General features: G+C 49.3%; 1 protein-coding gene across 1 annotated transcript; it reads right to left on the bottom strand.

Moving 5' to 3' along the window:
• Positions 6,961-11,404, bottom strand: GDF2 (growth differentiation factor 2). The gene is made up of 2 exons (XM_005699334.3): positions 10,932-11,404; positions 6,961-8,130 (listed from the first exon to the last, which is right to left on the bottom strand). The coding sequence occupies exons 1-2, from the start codon at positions 11,275-11,277 to the stop codon at positions 7,184-7,186; spliced, it is 1,293 nt and encodes a 430-aa protein (XP_005699391.1). The 5' UTR covers positions 11,278-11,404; the 3' UTR covers positions 6,961-7,183.

Raw genomic sequence — 20,284 nt, 5'->3', positions numbered from 1 at the left:
TTACGGCTCAGAGTGTGGTCCACATAGCCAAGGAGAGTTGCCAGGCTCCATTCTCTTCCCTTAGCCCCGTTACCGCCAGTATACCCTCCCAGGACCAGGTACGTGTGTGCTTCAGGCAGGCTCGTATGTGCTTCAGCAGGCAGCCGGAGGAGGTGGTCTTGGGGCTGGGGGCCCTTCTCAGCACACTTGAAAGCCACAATCCGCTCTCTGGAAATCATTATCTGAGGATGTTTACCAAGTGGTTGATGAAGGCCAAAGAGGTCAATTAGCTAAACAAACATATTCTTAGCTCATGAGGATTTGTTTAATGCCCAAGTGACATATGGTCACATCACTCCACCATTTGCAGCCAATCAAGTGAGACTGATTTATTATAATAATAAGGCCTCCTTAGTCCTCACTGGGAAGGCTGAGCCCTCTGCTCCACCTCCACTTGGGGATTCACAACTCAGCCTCATCCTCTGAGGACACTTTTCTATCATTGCTTGAGCCCAAGTAGAGCCTCTGGACTAGGAAAGGCGGGGATGATGAGCAGAAATAAGAACCTTTTTGGAGAAAATGTTTCCCCTGAATTCTTATTAAAATGAAGTCTTGAAAAGGGATACCTGGAGCTGGTTCCGGGCTGTGATTTGTGCAGATGGCCCAGAGCCTCAGGGAGGACGCAACAACAGGACAGTCTGTGGCCCCTGGAGTGCTGAGTTAGTGCCTGCGAGGGGACGCGACGTGTCTTCCCGTGGATGTGGCCTGAAGCCAGTGGGATAATTCTGTCCCTAGAACTCCGCAAACTCTCCAAGAGGAAGGGATGTCCGGGCCCCCAGATAAGGGAGATACAAGCAGGTGGTAGCGGGCTAAGGTGAGCATGTGGGAGCCGGGAGGATCTTCCCATCCAGCCCCTCCCAGCTTTTGGCCCAGGGGCTACAGAGAGTCCTGGGGGTGGTCTCTGGGGCTGTGTTTGGAATTGGGATGCAGTTATAAGCCTCTGCCCCCCCTCACTTGTACAGCACCCATGTGAGCAGACTGGTCAGGAGTTATCCCCAAACCCTACTGCTTTCTAAAGTATAGACCCCGATTAGGTGACCTGACTGGGTTTTGCCCTAGCTTCCTCAAAAGGGAAATAAGATGAGAAGAGACCCTCAGCATTGTGATGAGTGTCAGCACGCGTAACAGAGAAGTCGAGGGGACTGTTCATGTCTTGTTATTGATCAAGGAACTATTTTGGCGATTCTAAACGTCTTTGCCTCATGTATGTGTTGCAAATTTTCCTCCTAGTCTGTGGCTTGCCTTTTTTTGACCTTAACGGTGTCTTTTGAAGATTAAAAGTTCCTATTTTTGATAGATTCCAATTTATCAATTTTTTATTTTCTGATTCTTACCCTTGGTGCCATATTTAAGAAATCCTTGCTTATTCGAAGGTCACCAGTTTTTCTTCAGTATTTTCTAGAAGTTTTAACATTTATAATCCTTTTTGAATTAATTTTTTTGTAGAGTGTGTTAATTTTATTTTATGAGGAAGGGGTCAAGATTTATGTTTTTCCATGTTGATATCCAGCTGATCCAACACTAGCTGTTGAAAAATCTTCCCTGTTCCATCGAGTTCCCTTGGCATTAGGTCAGTGATTAACCACACGCGTGCGGGCCTATTTCTGTACTCTCTGCTGTGCTGCCTCCATTTGTGTGTCTTTCCACCAGTGCCACGCTGTCCTGGTTGCTAGAGTTTACTGTATGTCTTGAAATCATGTAGTGTAAACCCTGAAACTTTGTTATTGTCCATCAAAATTATTTTCGTTATTCTAGTTCCATTGATTGGAGAAGGCGATGGTACCCCACTCCAGTACTCTTGCCTGGAAAATCCCATGGATGGAGGAGCCTGGTAGGCTGCAGTCCATGGGGTCGCAAAGAGTCGGACACGACGGAGTGACTTCACTTCCACTTTTCACTTTCATGCATTGGAGAAGGAAATGGCAACCCACTCCAGTGTTCTTGCCTGGAAAATCCCAGGGACGGGGGAGCCTGGTGGGTGCTGTCTATGGGGTTGGACACGACTGAAGTGACTTAGCAGCAGCAGCAGCAGCAGCACTTCCACTGATTACCCATATAAACTTTAGATTCTGATATATATATATATTTTTTTAAGAATCAGACAATTGATTTGAATTGAACTGAAGCTATAAATCAGTAGGGGGAACAACTGACATCAAAACTGAGACTTCCAGTCTATGAAAATGGTATATATCCATTTAGGAGAACTGAGATTAGGAAAATTCTCTTATATTCCTAGTATTTCAAGAATAAAAAAATAATGAACAGATGTTAAATATTGTCAGATGCATCTATTAAGATGACCATGTTTTTTGTTTTTTAGTTTGTTAACACTAAACAAACTAGTGGTTTGTTGATTACGCTGATTGGTTTTCTAATGATTAACCAACCTTGTGTTTGTGAGATAAGCCTCCGTTGGTCATGATGTATTATTGTGTTAAATGCTGTTGAATTCAATTTTGGAGGATTTTTGCACGTTCATGAAGAATATCCGTATGTAGTCCTTTTTATTTGGCTTTGGTTTCTAGGTAAAGCTGACCTTATTAAATGAGTTGAAAAATATTTCTATTTCTTAATTTTTCTATTTTATGGAACAGTTCATGTAGTATTGGTATTATTTTAAGTAATTAAGGCTCTAAGAAGTATTTCTCTAGATAAGGAAGGAGGGCTGGTTCTGTTTATTCCTTATCCCTACTTCCCAACAGAGCATTTTCACAGTTTTGTGCCATGACAGGGAAACTATAACTGAAGTCCCAGGATAAATAATCACTCCAGCTGTTAATCACTCGCATAAGAAGTGTGCACTGCCCCAAAACAACATTGCCCGATGGGAAAGCAGAACTAGAGTAACTGTGGGTGCAGCTCCCATGGTCACCTCCAGGGGGCGCTGTGTGTCAGGCTATGAGCCTGGCGGGGCCAGGTGCGGTGGGGGAGGTGATTTGAATTGGAATTCGTTCGGAGGTGTGTGTGGGGGGTGGGAGGGGAAGGTTCTCAGAGTGACCGAGGTCCTAGGAGCAGTGGGATATCACCCACATGCTTTCTCTGCAGGCAGGGAACCTCCAGGAAGCAAGGCTGTCTGGCCTCTTCCCTGCATCAAATATTTTCTGTGCAGTGAGGGCAGAAATTCAAGTTTATAGACAGCAAGGGTAAGTTGTGGCTGAACCCGCCTAGAAACTGTGCGGGGCCTAAAGAGGTTCTGGGAATGAATGCTTTTCTTTCTTTCTTTTTAGTTTTTCACAAATAAATAAGATTTATTTTAAATTGAATCCGCACCGAGTCTATGCCTAAGCAGTCACTGTTATCAGAGGTAAAACCGTGAGAGCAGTGAACAAGCGTCAAACGGGCTTCTTGTCGCCCTCAGTCGGCGAGGCCTCGTGCAGCATTTGCTCATGATGATGCCTTCACTCACAGGTCTTGTTCACATCCTGCTTCTAAGACGAATTCTCCTAAACCACTCTTTCTCCTCTTTTATGGGGGAGGATGCTGGGGCTTGGAGGGATAATGGGACTTGCCCAGAATCACAGCACTCAGGAGCAGTGGATTGACTGACGGAAGGGATACTGTGTCCTCTGAAGATTCTGCACACGCTTACCTGGGCTTTGGTCCCTGACTGTGTGTCATAATCCCAGGCGTGGACTTGTGGTGGGAGGTGGGGGGTAGGAACACGATCAAGGCCTAGATTCCCTCTGGCTTTAGTAACTCCACCAATGCCATGTCTCTGGAACTCCAGGGCAGTCTGCTGGAGGCTTGGGTGAAGCTTGAACCCAGCCAGGTTCACCATCCCCTATTCCATGGGAATCCACAGGATAAGATGGGATGACATAGATGAATGGGAATGGTGAATGGAACATAGCCTTGGAAATCTAAGAGCAGATCCACCTGGCAGGCCTGGGAACAGGTTGCAGGGCACACCTTGGAGGGCTTGGGGATCTGCTCAGGTTACTCGGTTCAGCTGTTCCCAACCTCTGGTGTCCCCTGAGCATATCTTTTCCCAAAGAGGGCTGCCTCCTGCCCTCTCCTGTTCATTCCTCTCTCTCCTCCTATCACCTTCCCAAGCCACTAAGCAAAGATTTTCCTTTTAGCTCTCTCTGAAAGCTTGGGAGCTAGCATCCTTCTTCTTACAACCCTATCGGCTTTTGCTCTCAGTGGTGCTCTTTGGCCTGGTTACCTGTAGTCTATCCTTCCCAGGACATCTTGCCCGGGCTGGCCTCGCCTTGTGTCTGGAGTCACCAGTACGTTGCTGGTGAGCAGGGCCTGCCCTGCAGATGCTGACCTCACTTTTCCTCCATGACTTAACCATTCTTGCATTTTCCACCTAGGTTCACGAGACATGTCATCACATGTATAAGCCCCAATAATTAACAGGTTTCAGGATTTTCTCCATGAGACCCCTGGGTCCAGGCAAATCAAGGAAGTAGAGAGTTGTCTTTGCAGTTCCCAAATACATGGTTACACTTCAGGTTTGAGTGCGCAGCACCAGGGGACCTCTGGTGTGTGCACCTGGGAAGAGGACATGCAAGGAGAGGTGACTCTTGCTTCCAACCCAGGCACAGGCAGGAAGGCCAAAGAGATTGGCAGAGCACGGGGAAAAATGAAGAGGGGGCATTGAAAAGACAACGAGGAAAGAAATGGAGATTTCAGGGTGAAAGAGAATAATAGAAGGTAACGGAGTGGCTCTAATATTTTTCTAAGCATTACTCAGAAAGAGAAGCAAGACCTCAGTGAACTTTTTCTAAGCACCCGGGGAGCATTTGCACTTTGGGGGTTATAAGCAAGGACATAAAGACTCAGTGGCCACTGAAGTGACTGTGAACCAGTGAGTGACCTGGTCAGGACAGGAGCCCAAGGTAGGCAATCCCACACCTGGTGTGCTCCCAGCCAACCTGCTACTCCTGACTATCCTCCGCTATTGGGCCCTCAGATGTCCCTGACTGTGGGTACCATATGACTTTTCATCTAAACAGGAGCCCTAGTTATATGTGGATAACATGGATTAACCAGGACCATCCCAGGCAAACCAGGGTGATGGTTACTGAGCCAGAGGAAGAGGCTGGTTAAGCAGCATCTGGAAGGAGCATTTCCAGGCAAAGGAAGGACAGTCTGGGCACCAACCTGGATGACTGGAGGTGGAGCCCTGTAGCTCCCAGAATGCAAGCGTGATACTGGGGTCTTGAGAGGACCATGGAGCTCACACCTGTCCAGCAGAGGCTTCATTCACTCATGCCCACCCCTCTGTGCCCCTCCCCTCCACTTCCCCCCAGGGAAAGAGGGGCCTGGAGGAAGGAATGGGCAGGGTGCGAGGCTAGGGGACCATCAGGCCCAGGTCTCACACTAAAGAAAGGCCACAGATTAGACATTTGACTTTATTTCCAAGTGAAATTTTGATGCAGGCACAGAAACACCCCACAGGGACTAAAAGATGTCTGTCATCCATCCTTATGATTGAGCAACACTGTCATACTGGGAATTAGTATTTTCTGTAACTCCAGTAATTAAACAATAATGTTTTATTGTGTTTTGGTATTAAAGCTGTTCATTGGTTCCATGTAAACATTTAACACAAGCCATTAAAAAAATATTCTGGGAACTTCAACCAATGGGAATGACCTGGGTCTCTCCAGGCCTTTTACGGCTCTGCTCTGGCCAGCAATCAGAAGGGCCATGGAGTGGAATCTTCACCACTTCCAGAACCTTCCTGCTCCACCCTCTTCCATGTGTGACTCTGAGAATCAGAGGTCCTCTCTTGCGGTCAGTGGGGATGAAGTCTGGTCCCAAGGCCCAAGCCCAGGACCGGAACTGGATGCACATTACTCAAAACAGCCAGTGAGTGCGGCCAGAGTCAAATGTGGCCACTAAGGACCTGAGTTCAACAATGGCAGGAGCCCTCACCCAGGGAGACTGGCTGTCAGCTCCTGAGTACCTGGAGTAAAAGCAAGGATATTGCAAATTCCAAAGCAAGAATGCATTTATTTCAACAAATTCAAATCCAGGTCTTGTCATCCATGGAGTCCTTGTCGGACGGTAGCCCATGGGTTTGTGATGGTGGTGAGCTGGTTATGCTAAGTAACTGCAGAGACACAGGCCATGGGCTGCCCATCCCTCCGGGTAAACTCAGTGCACCCCTGCAAACCATCTTGCAGTCTGAGTCCACGGCAGCAAGGGGCCCTGTATGAACCACTGGTCACACAAGCTCTGTGCCAGTGGGTCAGAGTTCCTCTGGCCACAGCGTACACTGCGGCCTGAGGGCATTCGTCCTGCATTTGCTCCATCCTGCAGCTGGTTTACGGGACAGTTCTCAGTGACTCAGGGGTATCTTCAAACACACTTGGACACTGAATCAACACAGGCGCAGAGCAGTCAGAACGTACCCTAGATGTGACAAGTAGCCCAGTCATCCTGCTGGGTACTGGTTGGACTTAGTCCAGCTCGTCCCCAGTCCCCACCTCCCAAAGTCTAATTGTGTTCAGTTACCAGGTGACCTGCTAAACTGCAGCAGGGTACTTGGGGAGGTCCTCGGCTTCGGTGACCGACGGACCTGTGGAGATCCCTGGATTGGAATCATGCCATTGACTGTTGCTACTTGAACTGTTGCTATTTGGGCTACTTGAGCCAAAGTTTTGGCTCCCATACGTGTGAATTGGGAGTCATGACGCCCATCTCATGGGTTGTGGGAATAATGTGCAGTGGGTATGGCACACGGCCCATTCCTTTCGCCTTTGTTCACTGTGGTTATTGGAGTAAATCCTATCCCTCTCACTTGCTTTAATTTCCATTAATCTGTGTGCATCTCCTGTTTAGACTTCTCGGCCTCATTTTTGCTCAGTTTTCTGCTGACTCTGGATTATTCTTTCTCTTATCCCCATTTCTTCCTCTCCCCTCCCACCCCAGCAAACCCTTCCAGGCTTTCCTCTTCTCCCCAAACCCTACTGCCCATTGGCATCCCCTCCCCTGTAGTTCAGGCCAGTGGCATGTGCTTGGGGTGGGCCCCGAGAGGGAGAGCAGGTCTTTACCTCAAGGACCTGATGGCTCCCCTTCCTCCTCCAGACTGGCAGGCAGGTGGACTCGGTCCCTGTCATGTCCAGCGGGACACAGGGCCTGTCACTAGGAGCCTGTCCACCCTGCCTCCCCCGCCCACAGGCCAGCACTACCTACACCCACACTCTGCCACGCTCATCCCCTCATAGTGGTACTTGAGGGTGGGGACCCCCATGTCATCCTTGTAGAGGATGGAGATGGGGCTCAGCTTGGTGGGCACACAGCAGGCCTTGCCCACCTTCATGGGGAACTTGAGATGCACCAGGGTCTTCACGATGGCATGTTTCGTTGGGGTCACATCGTCAGCCAGGGGGAAGAAGCAGCCACCTTTACATTCAAAGGCATCATACTCCTTGGGCGCAATGATCCAGCTGTCCCAGCCGATGTCCTCGAAGTTCACCCGCAGGGAGGTCTTCTGACAGTGGCTGTTGGCCCCAGCACTCCTCTTCCGTCTGACCAAAGATGCTGCCGTGGGCACGGGGCCTTGCGCATCCTGCTCCTCGTCTTTGTTCTCACCTGCCTCCACCACAGTGTTCCTGGACAACTTCTTGAGCACACTCTCCTGCTCGTGGCTGATCATCTCCCTGAGCTCCAGCCTGGTCTCCTTGGTCCCGTTGCTGCGGTCATTGGAGAAGACGACAAAGAAGGGCAGGTTTTTGGACCCTGGGGGGACGCTGATATCCAGCTTGTCACAGCCCTTCCTGCGGCTCTCCACTGTCACTTCCAGTTTATTTTTGCTCTTGGTGGAGTCTGCCCGGACCCACCGCTTCACGGCACTGGACACCTCAAAGGTCTCCCAGCCCTCATCCCGGATGTCCTGAGACACCAGGAAGGTCTTGGTCCCCCCAGGAGCATCCCAGACCTCAGCTCCATCCAGAACGTCATAAATGACCATGTTTCCTTTCAGCTCGTGAGAGGAGTCCACGTGGCTCTGACAGGAGACGTAGAGCCGGAGCTCGGCCCTGGTGATCTGCTCATGCCTGGGAATGGAGATATTGAAGAGCAAGATGTGCTTCTGGAAGGGGAAGTCTTCTGTGGTGGCTAAAGAGACAGCATCTGAAATGCAAATACACAGTTGTCTGCCGGGAGGGTCTGTTTTCACAATGCCAAACCTGACACTCGTGGTTTCCATGAAAGGGCGCTGGGCATGACACCATCTATCTCCAACAAGTCTCTCTTTGGTTTCCCTCAAGACCTTAATGTAGTAGGGAATTTAAAAGATAGATTTGACATCTTCCAAAGAAAAACAAAGGCAGGAGATGCCTTGCATTGGAGCTGACAGCTCCAGCTGTTTACTGAGCACCTACTGCGTGCCCACCTTTGCTTGTTTTACTTGTCTCTTCACACTGACCCAGGGAAGAAGATCTAATTATTATTACACTTTTACAGATGTAGAGACTTGGATTTAGCGTGTGCAGCTGCCAAAGTGCACACATCCTGTAAAGATCCTCACTTAAAAAAAGAAAAAGAACCAAATAAACAAAATGTCAAAGCACACTATCAGCCTCAGAGTGCAAATCCTGAGCATACAATATTAAAGGAGCGATCCTAGGAGCGGATGGTGAAATTTTATTACGACAGTGTTAAAAATATCACCTAAATCACGTAGAAAATCATTCAGAATGGTAACTTATGAGCAAAATGAAAGTGGTTTTTTTTTTTTTCAATGTGTGAGGAAAAAATAGATTAACCTCAATGGCTTGGCCGTGTTAGACATATATGGAGCTTGCCTTCTAGCCACACAACTGTCTCTCTTCCCACTTCCCTGGCTGACTCCCAGCCATTAGCACATCTCTATTATACCATGGCCTGGTCACAGGAGGGAAGACAAGTTGTCTTTCCTGAGCATCTCCTATGTGCCAACATGAGCGGGGAATGTGCTGTCATGAAACCTGGCAGCATCTGAAAGTCTAAAATTCCAATCCTTACTCTCTCTCTTCTAGGCTTATGAGCTGGGAGAAGTCCTGAGTCTCTCTGGGCCTTAGTTTCCTCATCTGTAGAATGGGGCTCCATCCTACCACCTCCCCAGGGCTGGTGTGAAGCTTTGACAAGAAGGCACATGAAGCCTCCCCAACGCTGTCCCTGGTTCGCAGCAGGTGCTAAATCAGGTACTTCTATGTGTGCCCCAGAAACTGTGCCTGCTCCACCGCCCCCAGCACATGGCGTTTCGCACAGCTCTCTGCACGCCCTCCCCCAGCCTGGACGAGCTGTTCTCGTTCCCGTACCATGTGTTAAGCCCGCTGTGTCATATGCGAGTAGTGAGCGGGATCCATGGGCAGTGCATTCACTACTGGCTGTGCTCTGTGGCACGCCTTGAAAATTGCCAAGGGACCGCATCCGATATCTAGAGGACAAGTGCTCTCTCTGCCCGAGCCACACTCAGGCTGTTCGTGATAATGATCACTGCCTCCACAGCAGCACTGGCCACAGGCAGAGCTGGGATCAGATCAGAGCACTTGCTTCTGGGACACAGACAATGCTGGGGGGAGGGGAGCAGGTAGGGGTCACCCCACTGCTGTTGGGAGATGGCTCCCAACACTGGACTCCCTGACTACAGGATTTGGTGATTAGGGCCGGCCAAAGAAGCTCAGCCTCTCCCTAAAGCAGGGGTTACAGACATGTCCCATGGGCGTAGTGTGATGCTGCCAGTATCTATATTACCTACAGACTGCATTAAAACAAATTAAACCCATCTTTTAGAAACAGGATAGGTCCACATTAAATCTAGACTTTTGTTTTCCTTTGGGGCCATCAGGGGCCTTCCTGGTGGCTCAGATGATAAAGAATTCGCCTGCAATGCAGGAGTCCTGAGTTTGATCCTTGGGTTGGGAAGATCCTCAGGAGGAGGGCATGGGAACCCACTCTAGTATTCTTGCCTGGAGAAAGCCCATGGACAGAGGAGTCTGGCAGGCTATAGCCCATGGGGTCACAAAGAGTCAGACATGAGTGAGCAGCTAAGCACAGCACAGGGGCCATTGGGAAATACAGCTTTGCCAGGCGCGCAGCATGACCACAGCATCTTTGAGCTAGGGCATATGGCTAGGAGTCTGCAGGCCTCAAGCTCAGGAGGGAAGAAGTCCTGTGTGCCTGGTTGGTTAGAGGCTGCAACTGCGGAAAAAGCCTGAGCTGTGCAAACAGATGGGACTGGGTCAGAATCCAGCTGCTTAACTAACATGTGAACCAGGCAAGTTCCCTCAGGGTCTGCAAGCCTTGGCTCACTGCTCACAAGATCATGTCACCTACGTGGTGTGAATTAGAGGACATAAGCCCTAAGTTGACATTCGTTATCTTCTAGTCCTACTAAATCAGGGAAATTATTTTATACTTAGAAAATAATTACCTTGTCTTCCAGCGTTTCTCAGAGGAATTTATCTGAATTTTAAACACCTTTTGATGAGTGAGAAATGCAGTCTTTCAGTGTTTAAAAAGACGCCTGTTAGTCAGAGGCTAAATAAGTTGTCTGTGTCTAAGTAGGAAGGAGACAGGATGGGAAGGGAGGGGAAGAGAAGGGATGGAAGAAAGCGAGCAGGCATTCCTTCAGCACCTACTGTGTTAATGTGGTGCTGGGCCCAGAGAGGAAGAATTTTCTAGAGCAGAGACGTCTGGTAGAACGTTATGCAATGATGGAATTGTTCTATAGTCTCCATTTCCTATAGGGTAGCTAGGCGTGATTGCTGAGCACTTGCCCCCAAGCTACTGAAACTAACTAAATTATTAACTTTATTGCATTTAAATTAACCTAAATTGAAACGAAGAGTCCCGTGTCTCAAGTGGCCGCCATATCGGGCAGCGCGGCCTTGAACCCACCACTGAGTCCCCCTGCCCCCGCCCGGGGCGCCCCATGGAGCCGACTCTACCTTCCACGCTGAAGCTGCGCACAATGTTTGAGGCAGGGGTGGACGTCTTGTCGGTGGTGTATCTGTTGTATAGATCGATCATGTACTGCGGTGGCTCGGCTCGTGTTCTGTCCTGAGAAGGGACCCCACTCAGGTTGAGGTTGCGCAGAAAATCCACCTTCATGTTCTCCAGGAACATCCTCAGGTCGAAGGTGACCCCCTCCTGCTCACCGCCGGGCCCCCCTAGCAGGCGGTGGGCATCTCCCCCAGTGGACGGCCGCCCCCGGTTCCCCAGTGGCTTCCCTAGGGCGGAGCAGGCCAGCAGGGAGAGCACAGGCAGAGCCATCCGGAGCGCCCCACGGCCCATCTTGGGAGGCTCTCGCCCTGGTCTGGAGACTGCGGCGGCCGCGGTGTGTTAGCGGGTGCCGGGAGGAGGCCGGAAGGAGCCGGCCTGCATTGTCCTGCCCACAGCTCTGTACGGCGCACCCGGGCCAGTTCACAGGCTCTCACCCTTCTGCTGTCCCCGAAGTGCCCTCCACTTGTTCTTATCTGGCCCTCGATGCTGTTCAGGCCTCTTATCTAAGGGGGCTCTCTGTTAATGAAGGCTCTGTAAACATCTGAGAAACACACAGGGCTAGTGGGAAGGACACGGACTGCTGCAAAGAATCCGAGTTTCTCCTTGGGGTTATCGCCCCCTAATTAGGATGGATCCTCTCTCATTTCCTTGTCAGCTCTCAGAAGAATCTTGAGGCAGGGTGACATATGCTCCATCTCCTGGGCCACCGAAGCAAAGAATCCAGGAAAGAAAGAAGACCCAAAAGTCCTCCAAAAATGGAAGCGACAGCACAAGACTCCCAGAAGCCCCTGGGCTGGCCGCTGGGGTGGGGATGGGGGGTTGGTGAGAAGCCTGGTTCCTGTGGAACTGGAGTGTGCACCTGTGGCTCAAGTACTCGGTGCCTCGATTTCCCATTTGTCAAGTGAATTCCTGAGTCTTACATGTTGTGGGTAAAGGTGGCACATATAATTTAGTGAGGTGGTAGAGACTTTGGAGTCAGACCAGATGTGGGTTCAAATCCCAGCTCGCTCAGCTGTTCTTGCATGCATGACCTGGAGCAAGTCGTTTCACCTTTCTGGGCCTCCACTTCAGAAGAGGGCAGTGAGGACTTAAGGTAGTAAGTGCTGACCATCATGGCAGTCACCGCAAGCCCCAGTCGGCTGGGTGGTTGCTTTCTGGCTACAGCTTCTCTACCCTGGGTCTGACTGAATGGGAGCTTGGGAGGAATCCCCAGAGGCCCTGCACCTGCCTGGCCTGCTCTCTAGAAATATCACCTACACAGCAAGGCCTCCTGGCCCTGGCACCCAAGTACAGCTCTGTCAGTGGTCTGGGGGTGATGGTGAGGTCTTGATTCATCCGGGTGGTTGCCTGGGCCACACTTGTCAGGAGAACCATGTAATCTGGGAGGCAATGGAGCAGGGAAGCACTGAGTCCAGGGCATGTCCAGGAGACGTTTCCCCTACCTGAAGAAGCTGAGAAACCGTGGCCCAGTTGAGCCCTGCTAGGCTTCAGGGTCTGTGTTATTTTAAGAATGGCAGCCCCACACTTAGATCTGTCCATTTCCATTGCATGTGGGTTTGACCATAGCAAAGAATAAGCATAAAATATTCTGGGAGTCTACTGTGAGGAGGATTTAAATGTGAGGTTTTTCCAAGCTGGTGAGGCTTCTGGGGGTGAGGGGTGCAGTGAGCTAAGCAGATTCAGGAAGATGAACAAGGGGCCAGGGCAGGCAGGGTCAGAGATCCCGGGTGTGCATCCAGCTTTTCCCCACCCCTAGTGAGGGTGGGCTGAAACCAGGAATCCCCAGTGGCCAGGCCTGGACAGAACTTGCTGTCCCTGTCCTTTGGGGACACTGCCAAGAAGGATGGATGGGAAGGGTGCCGTTTCAGAAGGCCTGCTTGCAGAGCGGATAGGAAGCATGTGGGGCTTTGAGCCAACTTAGCTCAAGAACTCCGAGGCAGGGGAAAGATGAATGGGTGCACGGCCCCCAGAAGGGGGGCTGCAACTTTCCAGCAGGGAGCGGGCTGGGAGGAGCTGGGGAACTAGGCAGACACCGCCCCCCCAACCCAGGGTGCTCCAGTCCCTGGAGGCAGCCCAGAAGCCTGTCATGTTCAAGAGGCGGAGCCAGGAGACTCAGAGGGCAGGGGTGGCCTGAATGTGCTTTTGAAGCCAGAGGAGCTGATCTTCGATGTTTTCTTAAAAACATGGCAGATTGCTATTCTGATGATAAGAGTGTTATATATAGTGCAGATAATTTTGGAAATGCAAAGCATTAGAAAGAATGTAAAAATAACCTGCAGTCTCACCATTTTGAGATACATGCAGCTCCACAATCCCCTATTTAAAACCCTTGTAGCCAGGAGGGTTTTGAAGTTCAGGAAGCTTCAGATTTGGGGAAGTAAATACAGTATATGGAGTGTGTACTGTCATATCCCCAGTGGGGACAACATATTGATATTTCTGCAGTGAAACAAATAAAAACACAAATCTCCTTCCAGGTCAGGTTTTGTCTTGAAAGACTGAGACCCAGAGAGATGTTGTGGGGAGGGAGGTGGGAGGGGGGTTCATGTTTGGGAACGCATGTAAGAATTAAAGATTTTAAAATTTAAAAAAAAATAAAAAAATTTAAAAAAAAAAAAAAAAAAGAAATAAACTTCAGCTTTTCTGATAGCTTTGGATTTGGGGATCTCAGATATAGGACTGCAGACCTGTTTACACATGGGGTCATCCGGTCATGGAGGCTGCACTGTCTGGAGGTCCCGGTCACATAGACTGTGATGAGGATGGCGCCTGCAGACCTGTGCCTCTGTGTGGAATGATCTGCCCCACAAGCTCAGAATATCAGTATGTTCCCAGCTCTTTCACTGGTTTCAAGTAATTGTGCGAGACCTCCTGATCCACATTCCTGGAAGTTCTGCTTTTCTTGCTCAGAGCATCCCTTTTCTGAATCGCCCAGGAGCTCTATAGGTTCATTTAGTCCAAAAGAGATGGAGGGGGGATGGTATCAGTCCCAATTCTAAGGCTGGAAAGGGAAAGAAGGCTGGGATAGAGGTCCTGGCAGGTCCCACCCGCCGTTGCTTCTCACTGACACACAGCTTCGCTGTTGGGGTGGGTCCCGCACAGTTTATAGCTGCTGGTGCACAGCTGCTGGGATGGCCTAGCAGATCCTCATTTCTGCTCAGGTCCCCACGATGTCTCCGATTGGGCACTAAGGTGACAGTTTTCTTAAACATTCTCCCAGGCTTACCCTTTCTCCAGAAGGCACTTGGGGGGGTGGGGCAGGTGGCTGGGTGGAGAGAAGAAACCAGCTGTGCTCACACTCTGATCCCATCCTACCCTCTCCCACAGATTTCTAGGTTCTTATGGGGGAGTTTCAGTTACCAGCCTGGACTCCCATTTTCCTCAAGGTGAGTTAGAGCCCTTACTACCTCTCTGAATGAACGGGCCTTGCTTCCTCTGGACAGATTCTCTTGACTCTGGGTCTTAGGGAACAAGGTTTGGGTCTTGTTTTGTCTTTCCCAGATGACAATCTAGGATTGTAAATCAGATCCTCTCTTCCTGTGTCAAAAGGGCCCCCTCTCCTCCCTGCCACCTGCTTGCCTCAGGGAAGGGCTGCCTTAACTGCACCACAATGATCTTATTTCTGCTCCTCTCTCCTTTTTCTCTTCCCTCAAGCAGTTTACTCTGTGATCTAGCAACTCTATTTCTGTATATATAGCCAAAAGAATTGAAAGTAGGGTCTCAAAAAGATATTTGTAAACACATGTTCATAGCAGTATTACTCACAATAGCCGAAGGGTAGAAACAACCCTAGTGTCTATTGATCCATGAATGGACAAACAAAATGTAGTACATCCACCCAGTGGAATATTACTCAGCCTTGAAAAGGAAGGGAATTCTGACACGTGCCACCACATGGAGGAATCGTGAAGATTTGCTAAATAAAATAAGCCAGTCACAAAAGGATAAATATTGTATGATCCCACTTATACGAAGTACTTAAGAGTAGTGAAATGTATAGAGATTAGAGAGTAGAATGGTGGTTGCCAGGGGCTGGGGGTGGTTAACTGCGATACAGCTGCCTCCAGGGGGTCAGGAGCCCCTTCCGTCACAAGAGGCTTGACCTCTCAAGTTCCACACGCTCACTTATTGCTCAGAGGAGTGAAAGCAGCCCAACTTTGAGGTTCTAAGGAGAGAGCATGAACCAGGCAGAGCGGCAGCTCTGTCACTTCCCAGCTCCACGCCTCAACTTCTTGAGATCCTGCTTACTCCTGGCACTTTGAACTGTGCGCAAGTGGTCAGCAAATTTGTTAGAACAGTGGTTCTTTGCCCAAGTGGTCAGCAAATTTGTTAGAACAGTGGTTCTTAAAATGTGGTCCCTGGACCATTGCAGTAGCAGCACCTGGGAACTGGTTTAAAAATGTGAAGTCTTTCCCCAGATCAAAAGCTCTGATTCAGCCCAGCAAGCTAGTCAAGCTCTCCAGGTGATTCTGATCATTCAAATTTGCACATTGGCTTTGATAAAAGAGGAAATTCATATGAGCCTTCCAAGAGATCAACATGTGTATACTGCCTGGCATTTGGCATGTAGTGGATGCTGAATAACCAAGTGAAGAAACAGTTCCTTCATTTCTCTGCTCACCCACCCTCTACATACGCAAACAAGACTGCCAGGAGAGATTGGAGGAACCTAGGATTGGATTAGACTTGAGTAAGAAGGAAGAGTGGTCCAAAGCTTGAAAGAGCACCATCATCTTAGACACTAGAAGAGAGGAGGAGAGTTGGAAATCTCAGAAGCACCGGTTTATCAGTGAAGATTTTATGTTTCCCGATTTTGGTAAAAGGAAATAGCTTTTGGCTCTAATTTCAATATTTTGGTGCACAGCTTGGAGTCAGAGCTGCCAAAGTGGTTCTGCCCTCCTCATTTTCCTGCAGAAACCCACTCCAGCCCTCCTTGGCACATGCTGCCATCAAACACAGTTTGCACAAGCTGGTACTTCAGCGGCTTTATGCCACTAGCTCAGTCCACTCTCCCATCCCGGTGGAGCCCCCGCTGCTCCTCTCCACTCCTCTTCCCCTGGAGTCTCTTCCTCACTCCCTCACCCAGACTTCTTCAGGCCCTTCATCATGGTCCCGTCTCTGTCTTGGCCACAGAAGGAGCCTGAGTTACAGGCTATAGCTCTGCTGACATTTTAAGAGTGATTTAGACATACAGAGGCACCTATTGGGATGCCTCAGCAAGACATCTGGTAGCATCCAGACTCACTTTCCCCTCTTTTAGAATAAAAGGGTTGTACCAGAAGTTTTCCAAAGGTTTCTTACAGCGTTACTATTTTCAGCTCACAGCTGTACTGTCGTTCAGTTGCACAGGAACTAAGGCTCTACTCTTTCAGAGGATGTATAACTTCAGGATTAGGGCTCAGTGGCAGCCCACCACATTGCTCCCTCCAGACAGACCCGGGTGTAGTTAAGTGAATTCAAGGACTGTGCACATCTGGGCTGTGTGCTAGGACCTCTTGCTCCTGTGATCATGTGATGTTGATATATATATAGAGAGAGGGAAAAAAAGTTTTCATATTTATGTTTCTTTTTAAACCTTGCTTTATTGTAAGGCCACTCAGTACCATTGAGACAACCCTAGTAGGCTGGAGGTGGGGGGGGGGTGTGGAGGGGCATCACTGGTTGGGAAGCTGGGAAGCAGCACCAACCACGTTGGCCTTGAACCTGTCAGCCTTGCTTGCTGCTGAGTCGCTTCAGTCGTGTTCGACTCTGTGCAACCCCATAGGCGGCAGCCCGCCAGGCTCCCCCATCCCTGGGATTCTCCAGGCAAGAACACAGGAGTGGGTTGCCATTTCCTTCTCCAGTGCATGAAAGTGAAAAGTGAAAGTGAAGTCACTGAGTCGTGTCCGACTCTTTGCGACCCCATGGACTGCAGCCCACCAGGCTCCTCTGTCCATGGGATTCTCCAGGCAAGAGTACTGGAGTGGGGTGCCATTGCCTTTTCCAGTCAGCCTTGCATATCAAAGCCTATATCACCTGTGATCTTGCTAAGACATTGGTGGCCATATTACTTACCTGTTTTGAGCCAGTTTTTCTGAAGCACCAACTGAGGAGTCAGTTGCAAGGTTGCCATGTGGGTGGAGATACCCTATCCAAGCTGCACGGCGCTTTGTGAACATGAGGGGTCCCTGCTGACCCTAGTTCCTTTCATCCCACAGCAAAATCATTACCACTGGGTACCATCCATCCCGGCCAAGCACAACGCCCCTGTCCATGGCTGACACGGGGCTGAGCCTCCCAGCCTTCTCCCTCCACCCCTGTAATCCAGAAATGAGGGCACAGGGAAGTTGCAGGCTTTCACAGTGACCTCGGAGATCTCACAGAAACAGCAAATGCCAGAAAGAGTAAGATAGAAGTATTATGGTGCTGCTGCTGCTGCTAAGTTGCTTCAGTCGTGTCCGACTCTGTGCGACCCCATAGACGGCAGCCCACCAGGCTCCCCCATCCCTGGGATTCTCTAAGCAAGAATATTGAAGTGGGTTGCCATTTCCTTCTCCAATGCATGAAAGTGAAAAGTCAAAGTGAAGTCGCTCAGTTGTGTCCGACTCTTAGCGACCCCATGGACTGCAGCCTACCAGACTCCTCTGTCCATCGGATTTTCCAGGCAAGAGTACTGGAATGGTATTATAGGACACCCCAAATTTCCTAAGAAATGGTATAGAACACCCCATCTTTCCTAAGAAATGGAAAGGAGGCAGTTGGATGAGAAAAAAAATGAGGGGGAGAAAGGAAAAGGAAGACTCTAATATTGAGGGGAAAAAAAGGCATTTGGAACTTTATCAAGCCCTAATGTTTTTACTTATTTTGCTAGTAATTTATATCCTGTCATATTTCAAAAAGGATTAGACATGGCAAACCAAGCCATAACCAATTTGCAGGCCAGTTTGAGACATCCCAGCCATCCAGTGAATGAATCATTTAGTCCCAGCATAAGTCCTGCAGGAATAAGGCAGTGTGTGCCTTAAGGACCACCCCCCTTGCCTCACCTGATCTCTGCCAAGAGGCAGGGCCATGTGCCCAGGGCAGCTGTTCACACACGTGTCCCAAGGCCACTTGGAGCACCTCAGAGCGGATGCTCAGCAGACGCTGCTGGGCTCCAGCCAGGTGTGCCCAGTATCTTTACTAGTAAACATCTTTGCCGCAAGCAGCTTCGCAACACAACTAACTGACCATAAGGCCATTTTGCCTTAAAAAAAGACAACTGCTTGACAGTTATATTACACTAGAAAATGATAACACATTGGTTTTTGCAAACTCTTAGTTGAATTAATCTAAGCCAGATTTCATTACAGATTTTCACCATTTTCCAAAAACTTCTACTCATCAGGAATCACATAAAAATCTCTTTTGTGGAGAGGGATAGGAGGAGCTTGATTCTTCTTTTGCCTCCAACTTCTAACACTGCATGATAAATTTGGTAAAGGTGGCCTGAGAGAACAAGCTGTCATATCTAAATTAGCTAAAGAATCCATCATTAATGTTCTCGAAGACTGTTGTGAATTAGTAGCTGCCTCCTCTATATTTTTGAAAGCTTGGCAAACTTTTGTTTTTGGTGTTTTATTTTTTGCAGGTTTTTTAAACTTGATTTTATTGGAGTATAGTTGCTTTAAATGTTGTTGCTGTACAGCAAACTGAATCCGCTGCACGTATACCTATGTCCACTCTTTTTAAGATTTCCCTCCATTTAGGTGGACACAGAGCATTGAATAGAGTTCTCTGTGTGATGCAATAAGTTCTCACTAGTTATCTATTTTATACATAGCAGTGTCCACACATTTAGTCAATACTAATCTGCTAATTCAGCCCACCCCCTATCCCCCCTTGTAACCATAGGTTTGAACTATATATCTATGACTCTATTTCTGTTTTGCAGATAAGTTCATCTGTACCATTTCCCTAGATTCCACATAGTAAACTTTTGGTTTTGATGGGTGAGAGGTATGACGGCTCCCAGAAGACTCTGTACAAACTGATCTATTATTTTCTGTAATGGAACTGCCACCAGCTATTTTATCTTCGATGGCAAAATGGTCTCATGGCCAACTAGTTGTGTGGCAAAAATGCTTTTGAAGAAACTGCTTGCAGTAAAGATATTTACGGGGAAAATACTTGGACCCCAACCCAGGTACCCTCAGCCCCTCTCACGTGTTCTGTATTCTCTTCGGCGTAGGTCGATTTGTCTCCAGTGGCTGTGGTTGCAGCCTTCTTCAGAGGCTCCCAGGCTTCCTAAGCCACCATGGCTGATTCTGCAGAGGGCCAGAGAACTGGGGCTTTCCACCTCTCCACCGGCGGTAGGCTGGGGTGGGGGTCTGAACGTCCAGCCTCCTGGCCTCAAAGCTGGACTGGCACGGAGGTATAGCTTAAATGCAAGAGCTCCCCACAGGATCCAGGCAATGGCCAGGTGCCTGGCTGCTTGCCCTCCTGTCCCACTCTACCCAGTCCTCACCTATTGCCCGTGGGAGTACATCCCTTGCCCAGGAACCCTGACCTCAGGAGCCTGGGCTCCTTTCTCCTTCTAAGTTCCCTCTTGGAGAACTGCTCATAGGTTTTCAATCTTCTCCAAGTAAGACTGGGACCATGCCATCCTTTTAGTTTCCCACCAAGGGACTGTTATACACCTGCCCCCAGCTGGACCCAGTTTCATTCCATGGACTACAGACCACGGGGTCTCAAACAGTTGGACACGACTGAGCGACTTTCACTTTCACTTTTTCTTTCACTTCAGAAATGCTAGTCAGTCAGCTTCAGACACTACAACCGTAAGGCAATGTCAACTCGGGGACAAGGGAGTCACTTGGGGGAGGCTGTTTGGGACAGAGATGCTGACAAGGGGGCAGGCAGGAGCAGACATTTCAGTCCCTCAGGAGCAGCCCCGGAATCTCCAGAAAGATCCCTGACTCCTGCTGAGTCTCTTGCTTGAACTACTCCAAGAAGACCTCTGAGCAGGCTACCATAGATGTTCCTTAAATATCTCAAGCACCCCCCATCAACGATATCCCCACTGAAGCTAAGGATGCAAGACCCCTAAACGTGCCTGGGTTGTGTTTACCTGGACAAGCCCGGGGTGGGGACCTGAGGTGCAGTATAAGTGAGCAGGACCCTGGAAGGCATAGGAGTGGCCAGTGTCTGGAGCTTAGGCTAAAGATGAGAGAGTGTGGAGATGACTTACAGGGGCCTCAGCTCCTAAAGAAGGCGGTGACCCCAAATGTCATACTTACACACGGGGATCCAACCATATTTTGGAACGGGTGACATTCAG

This window comes from Capra hircus, chromosome 28, assembly GCF_001704415.2.
Source record: "Capra hircus breed San Clemente chromosome 28, ASM170441v1, whole genome shotgun sequence".
NCBI classification, from domain to species: domain Eukaryota; kingdom Metazoa; phylum Chordata; class Mammalia; order Artiodactyla; family Bovidae; genus Capra; species Capra hircus.
This window is presented reverse-complemented; position numbering and strand designations above follow the sequence as displayed.